The following is a 17,198-nucleotide window of genomic DNA, read 5'->3' on the forward strand; positions in this document are numbered from 1 at the left end:
CTCAGGTCATGATCTCAAAGTCATGAGATTGGGCCCCAAGTTAGGCTCCATGCTCTACAGGGAGTCTGTTTGAGATCCTCTCCCCCTTCTCATTCTGCCCCTTCTCCTGCTCACACTCTCTTTCCTTCTTTCTTTCTTTCTCTCTCTCTAAAATAAATACATTTTAAAAAAAGTTATTACATGGTTTGCTATGTCCCATCATTTAAGTCAGTGACATTACATCATTTAGGCGATATTTTATTGAGGGCTCCTTGTGCCAGTCACTTCTAAGGCAATGGATTATATTATTTATATTATCATGGCTGTGACTTCTCATAGGCTATCTCCCCATTTATAGCATTAAGATGTGGCAATGTTGCAAAGCCATATGAAAATATTGATCCCCCCAAAAGCAATATTTAATTGAATTATTTTAACACACACAAAATGATGAAGAAAAATCACTATAAATGCAACAAATACTTTCCATGAGATAAATGTTTATTAAATTCACTGTAAACTTTTCCCACACAAAATTGTTGATCAAAAATGTAAGGAATTAGAAGCTAATATGATATCAAAGGAAAATTTTTAAATTAAAAAAAATTGTGAAACATTCCATGCAATTTCAGTGATTCTAGTAAGGTTTGTAGAATCTATTTTATTTTATCTTTTCGGATATTTTAGGATGATGTTGACATTTTGGAATAGAAAATGGGATTATTCATGGGCAGAATCATGGAGGTAGATTCAGGCTGCTGGAGGAGAATAATAAGTTGAGTTTCTCTGGAAGCTTCTCAGTAGAACCCGTATGACTGGCAACTTCTGCAGCAAGATGGTCGGTTGCTTCCATATCCATAGCCTCCACAGACATAGCCCACACCATTGTGGCCACATCCATAGCCACCATAGCCCCAGCCGCCGTAGCCACAGCCCAGGCCACTGTAGCCACAGCCTAGGCCACCATAGCCACAGCCACCATAGCCACAGCCTAGGCCACCATAGTAGTTGCCGTAGTAAGACATGGTTTCAGGAGTAAGGGATTTGGCTGAGGAGCAGGGGATCAGTTTCTGTCAGTTTGAACATCACCATCTGCACAGGTCCTTTTATATGTGCCCTCAGTGGTTGGGACACATCACAGGACTTGTTGATCACATATTTCCTACTAATTTACATCAGTACACTTCCTGAGTCTTTGTTTCATTAGGCAAGGTGAAGCCGTCATGAACAGGATGACTTGGCTGTTGAGTCAGCTTCCCTTCAATCAAACCGTGTGCCTTTCAAGTGTTTTTCTTATTCTCTTTTTCAAACCCTTACTCAGCTTTGATTTATTTAAAGTATTTGAACCAATTTTTATCTAGTTTAATAATTGACAAGGTTCTAAAATGTTGATTTTTAAAATTGTATAATTACTTCTAATATATTATGTGAGAGTCTTTCTTAAAGTGAAAAATAATTTTCCTAACAATAGAACTTATCAGTAGAATTAGGTAGGCTTTCCATGTATATTATTTACTTTCACATAAAACAGGCATAAAAGTATATAGAATTGAATTTTGAAGCTTCATAAAGACATCCTCAAGGTTTCCACCATCAATACCATCTCTCCTTGTATACTTTTTGTTATTTTTGATGAATGTTTTAAAACAAATCTAAGACAAGTAGCATTTTTCTTATAAGTACTTCAGTATTTAAAATGAGATTTTAAAAAACATATATAATTACAATACCATTATCACATATATAAAAAACATATACAATTACAATACCATTACAATACCATTATCATGATAATACCATTATCACAGATGAAATTTAAAAAATACCATTATCATAATACCATTATCACAGATGAAATTTAAAAAAATTCCTTAGCATCCTTTAATACTTAATTCATGCTCAGATTTTCTTGATTAGTTCACAATTACATTTTTATAGTTAATTTTTTATGTTGGTACTCACATTTAGGCATAATGTCTTCTAATTCTTTTTAAAGATTTAATAATTCTTCATATGTTTCTCTATCCCTTGTATCATCTCTATCCTGATAGGTAGATGTAGAGGGTTGAAGTGATTCTGGTCATTCTCCTTATTTTTTGACAAGAAAAAATACTTTATGAGTACTCTGTATACTTTCTTTTCTATGATATTAGGAGGCTTATGGTGGTCTGGTTGTCCCATGGCTTCACATTTAGTAGTGTTGGGATTGTTAATTGAGTTCATGCTGTAATCTTCCCTGACAAATTTTATCTATTAATTTTTGCACGTGATGATAGTTGTATAGACTCATTATGGGTAGAAGTTCTATAATGTTGATTCAAAAAATTCTATCATTACACCTCAGACCACCATAACTGTAGTCTTGGCCACCACAATAGGAACACATGTGTTAGTAGTGCAAGATTCAGTTGAGGAGCCGGAAATAAGTTTCTTGAGTTTTATGGCACCATCTGCAAAAGATCTTTTATATAAAGTAAATAGTAGATATGGCAAACCACAGACAATCTTGACCTCATACTTCAGACTAATTTGCAATAAAGCTCCTCATGAATCTCTATTTCTTTCATTTATGTGAAGTGCATTCCTTAAACCATGATTACTTAGTTACAATGCCTGGTTTCTCACAATCTACTTGCTTTGCCTCAAATAGTAGATTTCTGTTATGTTGTAACTGGTTTGTCCACTCTGCAAACTAGATAAAAATATATTTAACATTTAGGATCAGACTGTGTGTAAATCCATGAGCATATAAGACCTTATTGGCTTTTTCCCTCCATTTTCATTTGAAGAATATTAATGCCTACTACATAATCATGTCTGAGGTAGGTGGTTAGAAGAGGAAAGTTAAAAAAAAAAAAAGAGGAAAGTTACTTGGAGCCACATGTCTATAAATTTTATGAATTCTTTTTACTACATTAAAGGATTTTACATCCCTAAATAGTGTTTCTCACTGATCAATGACAATGAATAATTGACAAAATACAAGTAGGTTTCTATCCTATTATAAAGACACCTCTTCTTTCATTGATATTTACATTAATTTTTAATGTTTGATCACATTTGTAAAGTTAACTATTTACTTACACAATTTAGGATTTTTAAAAATGTTCCTTTTCATTAATGCATGATGGCTCAGCATTCAGGGAGTTTGTTATCTGTTTACTGGAAACTGATGGCATTTTATGCTTTCATCTGTCACAGTGTGATCAAGTACCGCTGATACAGATATGAGCAATGAGGAGGCTTAGTTCACTGGTCCTGGTGAAGCTGTGTTCTATTCTGTCATTTTTCCTTACCACTGCTAGATCCATTGGGTTTGTTTGTTTGTTTGTTTGTTTGTTTCTTATATTTTGCTGGGGAACTTCCAAGAGCCGCACACTCAGGTTAGCTGAATAGTGGCAGGAGCACATGTATCATAGGACAGATGTGGTTATGCTTGGGATTCAACTGGGTATAGGTCTTGGTACATATAGAGAAAAATTTCTTGTCTATAGGAGATCATGCTCTCAGTTTTCATTTTTAAATGAACATTTAATTTTCCTAACTGAGGTTTTTTTTTTTTTTTTTTTCCAACACTGGCTGGATCCTAGTGTGAACCATAAAGGGAACTGGTATGTGTCTAACTGACTGAAATCTACTGAAGCAATGTATGCACACTGTATCACTCAAGAATGGTATAATATATAAACATATATGAGAATTCATTATATTTTCCCAACTATGTATGAAAAAATAATTTTGCCCTATTTTAGTAGGCAATTTTAAGCACACAATTGTCCGATTCTTTCATCAGAACCACCAGAGGGTTTGGTAATCATGCACTTGTCTTCTAGGTACTCCTGACCATAGGTAAAGGATGGTGAAATACAAACCCTCTATTTTACATTGCTACTAAATTCATCTTCCCCTCTGAGCTTAACATGAGAAGAATTTGAACAATGTCAATTGAACAAAAAAGAATCATTTGGGTAGTGAGGCTTTGGAGAGGATAGCTATGTACACATCTGAATATCCATGCATTTTCATATGCTATTCATTTTTAAAGTAAGCTTTTAATTTGAAAGTGTTCTAAAAGTCACATAAAACATTAAAAAAAGATTGTCATCCTTATTCATTCATTAATTTATTTTCCATTTATTCATAAAAAACCCCAGAAATGTAAACAAAATTCAAATCTGTAATACTTCAGGCACTGTCATAGGTGCTGGAATCATGTAAATTCTAGCACTGGCATTGTTTTCTTAGTGTTATTTGATTTTTTCTCTCAAATCATAGGCTGTGGTATTTTTAGAAAGCCGAGAAAATTCCATTGTATAAGATGGATACATAGATTAAAATATTTTACCTACTGAGAAAAATGAGAAATGACTTCTAATACTATATATAGCAAACCATAAATGTCATTCTATCTTATGATCCAGTTTTAAAAAATAATTAATAGAAATTTGAAATTCCTAAAGAGTTACTTGGCCATCTATATTATTAAAGAATAATATCTGCAACATCCCACATGTTGATATTTCATACTGATAAAGGAGATATGCTTTTTTTGAGTATTTGGGGAAAAGTTCTTAATTTCAAACACAGGTCAAAATGACACAAAAAAGTTAGGTCAAAATATGTCTTCAACACAATGATGTTAAAATTCCATTATGCATTTTTTTTCTGATAGGATCTGGTGGAAAGTTGTATTCAATATAAAAATAAATTTTAATATATTCAAAACAGAAATTAGAAATATGAAATTCAAAATCATTATTCCATGAAAGCACTAATTTAATTTCTTATGTCTGATGTGCTTATGTGGTAATGGGGTGGCACTTTCTAGAAATTCTTAAAGATGAAGATGATGTGCACTTCCATTCTGTGGGCTACTATTAGATGTGAGGTGGAAAATCCAAGTACAACCACCAGGAAGTACAGTTCAAAATCACAAGAGTGGGGTGTAAGGAAATAGCTAAAGACAGAGGCATGTAGAATACGGTGATTGGAAATAGTGTCATTGTGGGATTTTATCCTTTAATTAGAAACTCAGCATATGGGCTAATGTTTAAATATAATCAAGTGGTTGCAGTGATTACAGTTTCATCAAAGCCAAATTTCACTTAGAAATAATTTATTCTTCAGCTTTAGTTTTTTAGCATGTTTCTGTTACAAAAGTACACACACATGTGCATGCAACAGATGTATCAAAGTAATGTAAAAAAAACCCCTGCATTTTCAACATAGGAGATTTTATTGGAAATTGAGATAAATTTTGTTTCACATGAAGAATGTTGAACTAAAATGTATGCAGAGCAATAATTGTAATGCAGTAACAAGAGAAGAATTTTCTTTTATAAAGCAAGACATTCCAGATGATTTTATTCAACTGAGCTGATGCATGTAGAATTGCAACTGTTCTTTCTTTCCTACGTATTCTAGAATGAGAGAATCGCCATTTCACAAAGAGAAGAACTCAAAAAGTGGATTCAGGAAACACAGGAAGAGGAGTTCTGGAGTATCTCTAGAAGTAAAATCCACAGGACCAGTATCTGCTAAGGTAAGATGGGTGGTGGCAACCATATCCTTCCCCACCAGACCCAGAGCCAGAGCCACAGACCAAGCCACCAGAATAGTTGCCATAGTAGCACATGTGTCAGGGATGAAAGGTTCAGATGATAATTGGATAAGTGTCCTCAGTTGGAATGTTGATAAGTGTCCTCAGTTTGGAATGTCACCATCTTCCCAGGGCTTTTATTTATCTTCAGTGCCAGATAGGGCAAACTATAGAAGGTTTTGAACTCATAATTTACACTAATTTATATTAGAAAAATTCCTTAACCTCATTTTTTTTTTGTTTTTTTTTCAGGTCAGAATTCTCACAATCAAACCATATGAGCCTAACAGTAAATAATTCCCATATTTTCAATTTGCATCAAACTAGGCTAGTTAGTGAAATTTCTTTGACCAGCTTTTATGGGATTTCTAAAGAATGCTCATTTCTCACTTGAGTTTATAGTTTCATGGGCAGATATTCTAAGTAAAGTAAAAATTCTGTCAAAATGTCTGTGTATTTTTTGTGTGATTTTGTATGATTCCTCTCCCCAAGGAGAATATTCCTTCAATTCTTTGTAAGTGAAAAGAGGGACACAACCTATATTCAAATGCCATTGTAAAGGCATGAGTATTTTTATATGCAATTATGTTACTTTTTTGTTATTTCTGGAAAATTCTACACTTTTTTTGTAAAGTGAAACATTGAAAAAAGTGAAACATTGACTTACATATTCGTTTTCTTTCTATCAGGTATTAAAAGGGTATGGAGCAATTGGAATCTTTGTAAACTCTTGTTAGGAATGAAAAGTGGTATAGTCACTGTAGAAAAAAGTATGGCAATAGTTCAGAAATTTAAAAACAGAACTATTATATGATCTTTCAGTTCCACTTCTGGGCATATATCCAGGTATATATCCAAAATGATTGAAATCAGGATCTCAAAGAGATATCTGTACTTACTTTCATTGCAGCATTATTCACAGCAGTCAAGATATGCAAACAACCTAAATGTCTACTGATGGACAATTGGATTTAAAAATGTGGTAATATATATATATCTATAAATATATATTATAAATATATATAATATATATATACATACTAGGATATTATATTATTATTCAGCCTTAAAAAGGAAGGTAATCTGTCACTGACAACCTAGATGAACCTGGAGGACATTTAGATAAGTGAAATAAGTCAGTCACAAAAGGATATAGTGCATGATTCTTCTTATGTGAGGCATACAAAATAGTCAAACTCATAGAAACAGAGAATAGAAAGGTGGTAGATAAGAATTGTGGGGAGGGGGAAATGGGGAGTTGCTGTTCAAAATGTATAAAGGTTCCAGTTATACAAAATAAATAAGTGGTAGAGATCTGTGTACAGCATTGTGTCTAGAGTTAATCATACCATATTGTGCACTTAAAATTTTGATAGGAGTGGAGAGCTTCTGTTAAGTGCTCTTACCTCAATAAGAAAAACAAAGAAACAAACAAAAGAGCAAAAGCAAACTTCTGGAGGTGATACATATGTTCATTACCCTGACTATGGTGATGGTTTCTTGGGTATAGTGATATGCTGAAACTCATTACACTATATACTTTAAATCTGTGCAGGGCTTGTGTGTGTGTGTGTGTGTGTGTGTGTGTGTGTGTCAGTTACACCTCAGTAAGTAAAACTGGTACAAAAAACTAGGTTGATCTTTCTACAGAGACTGGGCAGAAAAGCAGGACTTTTTGCTTTTCTGTTACAGTGTGTCAAATTTGTTTCAGTATAGGCCTCTCCTTCCTCAGTCCAACTAGAGACCTGGAGACTCCTCCACCCAGTCACCCTCTGAGTTCCATCATCTTACAGTTGCCCTGGGGTGTCTGGGGTGAAGTCTCCTCACAGAACAGCTGAGTAGCAGCATAGGGGACACATGATATCCTACATGAGTTTCGAATTCTTTTCCGAAGACAACTGGAAGGGTATGCATCATGCAGACAGAGAACATTTCTCACTCATGAAAGAGCTAGATTCTCTCTTAGAAGAGGCTATGAACCAGGTTAGGCTTTAAGATGGATATTTAATTTCAGTATTTGAGGTGCTTCCTCCTGACATTGGCCAGAAACTAGATGAAAGAAACAAGAGGTTGGTTTGAATAAAGCTAAAGGCGGTGACTGAAATCTAGCTATATCCAATGATATTCAAATAAAATCTCTCTTGAAAAGTAGTATAAATATGGCTGAGTTAACAAATTCAATCCATCACATATTAAACACTTATTGTATTTCTCAAAGGTGGTTTTGATCTACCCTAAATATTGAGAGTGATCTGTAATGTAGTTGATTAAGTCTCTTAGTCATAGTATAGTTGAGTAAAGGATGGAAAATGTCTGTGTTTTCTTGTTATGATAAAACTATATTCCATTCTGAGTACTCCGTTGAGAGCCCATAAAGAGACAATCGATACTTTCTGGGAAAAATAACATTATGAGTACATCAAGACCCCAGAGATAGTTTATATCCTTACTTTCTCATTTTCTGCTAAAATAGAATATAAAATTCCAGGGAGACAGTTTCAACATTATTCACTGTCATTAATTTATTTATTAAAAACATTGATTAGGCACATAATAAGTGCCAGCAACTTTTCTCACTGCAGGGCTACGATGTCCTATTAGTGATATTGTGTGAAATCATATCCTGTTTATTATTCATTACTTGAGTAGGTGTCAGGCCTTTGAGAGACATCCACCATCCCAGAGGAAAAATTGGAGAATTCCTTGAGTTGTTTCAGTTGCTGAGACAATGAAATAGAACTTCTAAAAATATGATGTAATATAATATAAATTATATACATTTCCTGACAGTCCTTCAAATGATAACATATTTTTGAACTGTCTAGAGTGCTTTCAGCCAGATGTGTTGATATTTGAGAATATTGTCTGGGTGTTCAGAGACATGGTTCCTCATTGGAGTCTTATGGAGACTCCTTTTCTTCATTTGGTTCTGGAAGAAAGCTAGGGTAATTGAGAATAGAAGTTTTGTTTTCTTCGAATTAGAAGTTGGAAGAGCAAGGGTAATATCCCTAATGCAAATGAAAGATAATGATCCAGGTTGCTAAAACATTGTTAACCGAGAAGGGAGCTAGATGGTTTTTCTGATAGAGCTCTAAAATGAGAACAGACCCACCAACTATGCAGGTATGTATTGCTCTTTTGCTGTTAAACTCAGAGGAATAGGAAGAAGTAAGAAAGGGAGAATAAAGCACTTAGCCACATTCAAAGGCACATATCCGAATGATACAATTTAACTAGGGTTTTAGACAGATAGATATCTCTAGTAAATTTTAATAGATATCTCCAGCACATGATAATAGAAAATGGTACTAAATTGTATGAAATGGCATTCAGCTTGTTTATGTATGAACAGTAGTGCTGCCTATAGGTATATATGAAAGCAAAAGTTCTTATATGATGCTGTTATAAAGGAATGATGGCTATATCCTTATATTTTGGAAAACGATCATCTCAGAATAATGACAAAGTTGAAGTTAAAAGACAGTGCCCCACAGAGTCCTACAAATTAATCTAAATAAAATGCAATACTATTGAATGCAAAAAAAAATAAGTTCATTAAAAATTAAAACTGCATTATGAAATACGTTGAACTAAATTAGAAAAGATATGGGTGCCAATTAAATGTCTGCCTTCAGCTCAGGTGATGATCCTGGGATACTGTGATCTAGCCTATATCTCTCTTCAGTGAGGAGTGTCCTTTTCCCTCTCCCTCTGACCTTCCCCCTGCTCCTGCTCACACACACACTCTCTCTCAAATAATTAAAATATTAAAAAAATAGAAAAGATATCAAAGATGAAATTTCTCTGTAATTTTTGACACTTTCCTGGCTATTTTCACCAACTGAGAAATCTATCAGACCTGAGCTTTGTGTTTTCCAGGTTACCCTGGATGAGCTTGTCACAGTTGGTACAGGGAGTAGAATTACTCTTGTGAACAACCATGGAAGCAGAGTCGGGAACTCACAGGTAAAGGAGTATAGTAGATGGAGCTGCTCTGGATGTTCCTCAGTAGAATCCACAGGGGCCACAATGTGCCCCAGCAAGATGTGCAGCTCAGCCATGTCCACAGCCAGAGCCAGAGCCAGAGCCAGAGCCACAGCTCAGGCTGCCATAATACTTGTTGTAATGGTGCATGGTATTAGGAGGAGAGGTTTCCATGGTGGAACAGGAAATTTTTGTTCCCAATTTGAATGTCACCATCTGCATATAGAGTTTTTCATATCTTCTGTGATGTATGAGGCAGTATGACCTCATATTTCAGGCAAAGTTTAATAATGAAGGCTCATGAAACACTTGTGTCAAAAAACAAGGAGATGTCCTTATAACACATATTATTAACTATTCCTGGAATCCAATAATCATGTCACTTGTTCTTAACTAGATTCTTCTTGTATTTTAGAGATCTTCTCACTCTGGTTTTGTTATTAAAGTCTATACTCAATAGAAGAGAACATAGGCAACACCCTTTTTGAACTTGGCCACAGTAACTTCTTGCAAGATACATCCACAAAGGCAAAAGAAACAAAAGCAAAAATGAACTATTGGGACTTCATCAATATAAGAAGCTTTTGCACAGCAAAGGATACAGTCAACAAAACTAAAAGACAACCTACAGAATGGGAGAAGATATTTGCAAATGACATATCAGATAAAGGGCTAGTTTCCAAAATCTATAAAGAACTTATTAAACTCAACACCAAAGAATCAAACAATCCAATCATGAAATGGGCAAAAGACATGAAGAGAAATCTCACAGAGGAAGACATGGACATGGCCAACATGCACATGAGAAAATGCTCCGCATCACTTGCCATCAGGGAAATACAAATCAAAACCACAATGAGATACCACCTCACACCAGTGAGAATGGGGAAAATTAACAAGGCAGGAAACAACAAATGTTGGAGAGGATGCAGAGAAAAGGGAACCCTCTTACACTGTTGGTGGGAATGTGAACTGGTGCAGCCACTCTGGAAAACTGTGTGGAAGTTCCTCAAAGAGTTAAAAATAGACCTGCCCTACGACCCAGTAATTGCACTGTTGGGGATTTACCCCAAAGATTCAGATGCAGTGAAACGCTGGGACACCTGCACCCCGATGTTTCTAGCAGCAATGGCCACAATAGCCAAACTGTGGAAGGAGCCTCGGTGTCCATCGAAAGATGAATGGATAAAGAAGATGTGGTTTATGTATACAATGGAATATTACTCAGCCATTAGAAACGACAAATACCCACCATTTGCTTCAGTGTGGATGGAACTGGAGGGTATTATGCTGAGTGAAATAAGTCAATCGGAGAAGGACAGTGTATGTTCTCATTCATTTGGGGAATATAAATAATAGTGAAAGGGAATATAAAGGAAGGGAAAAGAAATGTTGGGAAATATCAGGAAGGGAGACAGAACATAAAGACTCCTAACTCGGGGTAACGAACTAGGGGTGGTGGAAGGGGAGGAGGGCGGGTGTTGGAGGGGAATGGGTGACGGGCACTGAGGCGGACACTTGACGGGATGAGCACTGGGTGTTTTTCTGTATGTTGGTAAATTGAACACCAATAAAAATTAATTTAAAAAATAAAAAAAAATAAAGTCTATACTCAGGTTCTTTGAAATGTTGTTGATATTCAAGCCCTTAAACCCAATTTTCCTTTTTTTTTTCTTAAAATAGTAATTTCTATGGCATATTTAGATATACAATCAAGGAGCTGAGAGTACATCTATTTGAGTGAGGAAGTGATAAAAGTGAAGAGTTATCTGAAGTAAAAGATCTTTTAAGTTATATGATTTCTTTCCATCAGACAACTCCTCACACCAAATAATATTTTCTATTGCTTACTGAGGATGAACTGACTATATTTACATTAAAGTGCTAATATAAAGCTGCATTTTTTTTCATTTTGAGAGTTTTATTTATTTGTGAGCCATGACTTTCTATAAGAGTACACCATTATATTATGCAATTAAACATTTATTTAGAAATTAAAATATTAATGCTAGATGTCCTCCTTCCTCTACCTTTTGGGTTCTCATATACTCAAATTGTCTTTAAAGTCATTAGTGAATTTCTCCAGGAAGTTTTTTAAAATAGTGGTAGAAGAAACATGGAACATGGCTTTCTCATATCTGCTTCTGCATTCAGTTTGTTGCATGGGATTATTAGAGTGGAATAGGCTTATGAACCTCTTGAAAGCATCTTTGGATTCCACAGATGTCAACAGACCACAATTTGATAAGCCTTGGTCTAGAGCTGTGTTCTTCAAACTTTTAAGAAAGCTAAACCAGTAATATTTGGAACCTGTATCCAAAATTTGAATATAGCTATTTATTGATAATTTGTTACATGCATTAATTACTGGTAAATAATCATTGAATATAAAACATATAAAATTATTTATATAATAAGAGCTCACATTATGATAGGTTTTACTTTAACATGTTAGAAAATTTTTAAGTTTTTGTCATATAAAGATCTGAAATTTTGGTTCTAAATGCAGTTTGTTGTGATTATTAGAAAAATGTATTATTTATTATACTCAGATCTTTTTTTAAATTTTTCAAATCAACCTGAATCCCATTATTTAGTTATACAGTTTATTTTTGAAATTTGACTAGTAAATATATACCCTCCTTAACTTCAACAGTTTGCTTTTACAAATTTATTTGAGAAGGCTTTGTTTTTATACAAATGGGGTCGAAACTCTCTTCAACCCTTCATTTGGAAAAATTTAAAACCTGGGGCTGGTGGCACAGCAGTTGAGCATCTGCTTTTGGCTCAGGGTGTGATCCCAAAGTCTGGGGATTGAGTCCAACATTGGGCTCCCTGCATGGAGCCCTCTTCTCTCTCTGCCTGTGTCTCTGTGTCTCTCATGAATAAACAAATAAAATCTAAAAAAACTAAAAAATAAAAATTTAAAAATCTTAAAATATCCTATTTTCACATTTTAATATTGCATAGATATCAGTGTCTTACAGATGGTACAACTATATAAAACTCAGTAATGTGGGGCATCTGGGTAGCTCAGGTCATGATCTTGGAGTTCTGGGATTGAGCCCTGAGTCTGGCTCCCTGCTCAGTGGGGAGTTGGCTTCTCCCTCTCCCTCTCCCTCTCCCTCTCCCTCTCCCTCTCCCTCTCCCTCTCCCTCTCCCTCTCCCTCCCTTCTGCTCATTGTCTCTCTGTCTCAAATAAATAAATAAAATCTTAAAAAAAAAAAAAAAACAACTCAACAACTCAGTAACATGACAATGGAAACAATCTCAAATAATCATTTACAGAATGTTCCGTTCCTAACACAGCAGTGTGCCTGGCATGTTTTACACACCAAGTATTGAACAAATGAGACTTAAAAAACATATGAAATGGACTTCATAATCAAACTGATCTTACGTAAAGAGATTTGCTAAAGACAGCTGGGTTCTCAGGACTGGTACAGCACTCCCTATGTCCAATTCCTGGTTGGACATGAATTCTATATGAATGACATCAGGCATCTGAGAAGCTTTCTTATGAAGCTACCAGAAACCAGACGCCTGGAAAACTCATAGAAGCACCACTTAAAATATGGGTGTGTTCCTCTGTGTTCTAGGAAAACGAGGGCAGACAGCCAGCTCTGTGCAGCTATCAGAATTCAGGTGTGTTTTGAATTATTTGGCCTATGAATTAAAGAGAAGCCAAATTTATTGAGGAGGAAGCAATCAACTGTGTCATGTGGAAGCTCAGCTTTAAATAGTGTGGGAAATATGCAGAGGGATTTAAAAAATAGAAAAAAACAAATGGAAGAAAGTAGCGTCACTCCCTGGGGATAGTTACTACACACATATTTTTATCTTATAATCATCCATATGCAGAAATGACAGTGAAAATAAATAAATGTGAAAGCATATCATCTTTGCAAAAAGATTAAATTTATTGAAGGAAGTACTTAGTGATCAAGGGGAGACTTCTGTTGCATTTTAAAAGATATTCTTTAAGAAAGATCATAAAGAATATACGATGGAACCAGAGAAAAATGACATCTCTGCTTCTTTCATGATTGCCTAGATTTAGATTTTTGCTATTTTAAAGAGACAGGATGGGATGAACAAGACCAGCAGCAGAATCCATGTTTCACAGGATGACAAATCTAGTGAGTCCAGTCATTCTAGAATTTTTCAGTGGAATCCATATGACCAATATCTTCCATAGCAAGATGGGTGGTATCAGCCATATCTGTAGCCGTGATACGCATGATAGCCAAAGCAGTAGCCACAGCTGTAGCCATGGCCAAGCCCACCAGAGCCACAGCCCCCATAGTAGTTGCTGTAGTAGGTCCTGGTATCAGGGTGAATGGTGCAGAAGAGGAAGATGACTGAATATCACTCCCTTCATAAGATCTATAATTCTTCAGTGTAGATGTGGCAAGTCACAGGAAATGTTGCCCTTATTAGAAGTTATTTCTCATTAACTAGAGCAACACCAACAGCAAAATTCTCACAAATCTCTCATTTCATTAGGCATTGTGAAGCCTTCATAGCCAAAACTACTCTGCGGTTGGGTCAATATTTTCACAGTCAAATCATGTGCATTGAACAACAGATATCTGACTTGATTTTCTCATTGAGGGCTCATATTTCAATTCCATAATGAAATTCTATGAAATCACAAAAACTATGCAAACTGCAATTGATGCAAATTGTTTTGAGTGTATTAATAATCTCAAATTCATCTGCCCCTTGCAGTTGAAAAAGTTACTCTTGTTTAGCTTTGGAAAAATCAAAGTGCTAAAGGGTAAGTTTTATTTAAAGAATGGGATATCTGTTTCCTTTTAGATAAAACTCATTTTATCTTAAATACATAATTCAGGTAACATTTTTAAAAAGATTTTATTTATCTGAGAGAGAGAGGAGAGATAAAGACAGAGAGAGCACGATTGGGTGGAGGGACAGAGGGAGAGGGAGGGGGAGAAACAGGTTCCCCGCTGAGCAGGGAGCCAGACCTGGGATTGGATCCCAGGACCCTGGGATTATTACCTGAGGTGAAGGCAGACATTTAACCAACTGAACTACCCAGGAGTCTCTTAGGCTACATTGTTATAAGATAAAACTTTACAGGTGTACAAATATGCTTTATTTTCATATTTTACCAAATTCTATCTTGAGTTACCATTTCCAGTAGATAAAACATTTATTCTTGTCCCTTCTGGGTAAATAACAAAATTCACTGACATTCTAGTCTGCAGAATGAAAGCTCAATTGAATTAAAAGTTTCACCAACTCCACCTCCTCCTGAGTGGACTCTAATGTGCAGACAGATGCTACTGATCAGAAGGGAGCACCTTCATCTGTCCTGCGCTGACACCTATGTTCACATAGCACATATTGCCATTTCCCATTGCCATTAGCCAAAAGCTCCTCTGGTCAATCCATTACCTGCTATTCAGTGCTGCATCTTTGTGGCTTTACAGCCAGGAATGTTTTTTATTGTGCTAGGGAGCATAATGAATCTGGGTAGGCACCAATTGTTATATTCTCTACTTGCTTGTGTTATATTTGTTGGGCACTCATGGGACTTGCTCCTTCTCAGGAAAATTAGAGAATGCTTTTTTCTACTTTTAGATACACAGTCATAAGTAGAGTCCTTTCCTTTGGCTGCAATGACCCAAGACCCCCAAATGAGGACTTAACTGTGTCTGAGTTCTCTTGTTCAACTCATCCACTCTCCACTAAAGTTTATATTCAGGGATACAGAGGATGAAAGAAATAATAATAGCAAAGATTATTCTTCTACTTACCATGTGCCAGACACTGTTGGGCTTGACATGCACTAATTAATTTGACTCTTGAAATTATCTTGTGTTATTATTATTATTGTTATTACTGTCCCATTTGCAGATAGAGCAATCGAGGTACACCATTATAGTGGTCACAAAGCTATAAGTGATAGAAGTAAGATCTGAACCCAGAGAGCTGATTTCAGAATTTTATTCATATCTCTTATGCTCTACGGACTCCTATGAGGTCATCTTACAAAGAACAGAAGATTAGAGGGCTATTTCACTTAATCCTCCAGTTAAGCTCTGAGCTTTTTTATATTAAAAAAACCCTGACCATTAGTAATATATTTCTCTTAGTCCAAGATGTTTTACCAAGACTTCATTGTTTGTTGATGAAAATTTATTAGTGTCACGAAAGGTAACTCTGCTAGTATTATTTTAAATAAAGAAATGCCTATACTCATCTTTGAACCAAAACACAAACATTACAAATATGTTTAAGTATAAAGAAAACTCACTCATGAAAATGCACTTTTATAAAGGAAATAAAATCTCATTTCTATTTCCTGGCTATAGATTCAGGACATAAATTTGAAATCATGAAAAAAAATTTGATGTTTTAAAAGTAGAGTCATAAAAGGAAATATTAATATAAGTGAGAAAGAAAAGCTCAGTTTTTTCAGGCCTTGGTGTTCCAGAATTTTAAACTATTGGCTTTTCGTTAATAGTCTCATGAAGTTGAGTGATACCTTTTGGTTTTTCCTAGTAAGCTACTCCTCATGTGAAAATAAGGACAATCCCTAAAAGAAAAAATGATTTGAAACAGAGAAGAAGAGATGGAGAATCTCAAGTTAAGGCAGATTATTATGACCTGTTGAATGTCAGCCAAAAGAAGGCTGGTCGTTTGGTGGTTTGAGGTCAGAATGTCTAAAATGCTATTTCTTGTCATGAAGACTGGTTACAAATTTCTAACTTGAAGATCTTGTATAAGTAGGGTTTTGAAGCTAGGACAACTGATTCTTATGAATGACTCACAGATGATTCAATGTGGCTAAACAATAGCAAATGTCCTCATTGCCCCCAAAGCCTTACCCTAAAACCAGGGGTCAACAAGTTACTCACAGAGGTCTTGCAAATTAACCAATGGGATGACTTGTGTGGTGGATCCCACCCACATTGAGGGTATATAAAAGGTCTCTGCAGGGGGATTGTACACAGTGAAGTGACACTTCTTCTCTCTTTCTCTACCTAAACACAACCTCAACAACCAACACCATGTGTGGCAGCTATTATGGAGGCTGTGGCTATGGAAGCTGTGGCTATGGAGGCTGCGGTTATGGAGGCTGTGGCTATGGAGGCCTGGGCTGTGGCTATGGCTCCAGCTACGGCTGTGGCTTCCGCAGACTGGGCTGTGGCTATGGCTGTGGTTCTGGCTGTGGCTATGGATATCGCTCCCACTCTCTCTGTGGCTGTGGCTATGGCTGTGGCTCTGGCTATGGCTCTGGCTTTGGCTGGTACTAATTGAGGTCACACTGGGAGACTCTCACCCTCCACACCTGGACATGGAATTTGCCAGTTTTGAGCTCCACATGCTCTGAGCCTTTGCCTTGGGTGATGATATCCTGCATGATCAAAGTAGTTCTGTCTGCTGTCACCTACAACCAAACCTACAGATTCCCTGAATTTGCTGCAGGAAGTGGGAGATGGTGAAATTCATCTGTGACCCCCACAGTTCTACTTTCATCAGGATGATGGTGTCAGAGCAACTGCCTGGATGATATTCATGCTGTAGCTTGTTTCTGTGTTGACCTAATAAATTTGTCCAATCCAAACAGCAACCCTGGTTTTTATGTCAGTCATTTGGTGTCTAA

The 17,198-nt window shown here is 35.9% G+C and overlaps 2 protein-coding genes across 2 annotated transcripts; one reads left to right on the forward strand and one right to left on the reverse strand.

Annotated features, from left to right (window-relative positions):
* Positions 1-701: 701 nt before the first annotated feature.
* LOC121479272 (keratin-associated protein 6-5-like) lies at positions 702-1,006 on the reverse strand. Its single transcript, XM_041734764.1, has one exon. It carries the CDS (start codon positions 1,002-1,004, stop codon positions 777-779), a length of 228 nt encoding a protein of 75 aa, XP_041590698.1. The 5' UTR covers positions 1,005-1,006; the 3' UTR covers positions 702-776.
* Positions 1,007-16,602: 15,596 nt separating this feature from the next.
* On the forward strand, positions 16,603-16,848 carry LOC121479340 (keratin-associated protein 6-1-like). The gene has a single exon (XM_041734894.1). The coding sequence runs from the start codon at positions 16,603-16,605 to the stop codon at positions 16,846-16,848; it is 246 nt and encodes an 81-aa protein (XP_041590828.1).
* Positions 16,849-17,198: the final 350 nt, after the last annotated feature.

This window comes from Vulpes lagopus, chromosome 20 (assembly GCF_018345385.1).
Source record: "Vulpes lagopus strain Blue_001 chromosome 20, ASM1834538v1, whole genome shotgun sequence".
In the NCBI taxonomy this organism is placed as follows: domain Eukaryota; kingdom Metazoa; phylum Chordata; class Mammalia; order Carnivora; family Canidae; genus Vulpes; species Vulpes lagopus.

What these genes read in the sequence shown, in the direction of transcription:
- LOC121479272 (XM_041734764.1), bottom strand. Translation starts at nt 1,004, where the DNA reads ATGTCTTACTACGGCAACTACTATGGTGGCCTAGGCTGTGGCTATGGT.
- LOC121479340 (XM_041734894.1), top strand. Translation starts at nt 16,603, where the DNA reads ATGTGTGGCAGCTATTATGGAGGCTGTGGCTATGGAAGCTGTGGCTAT.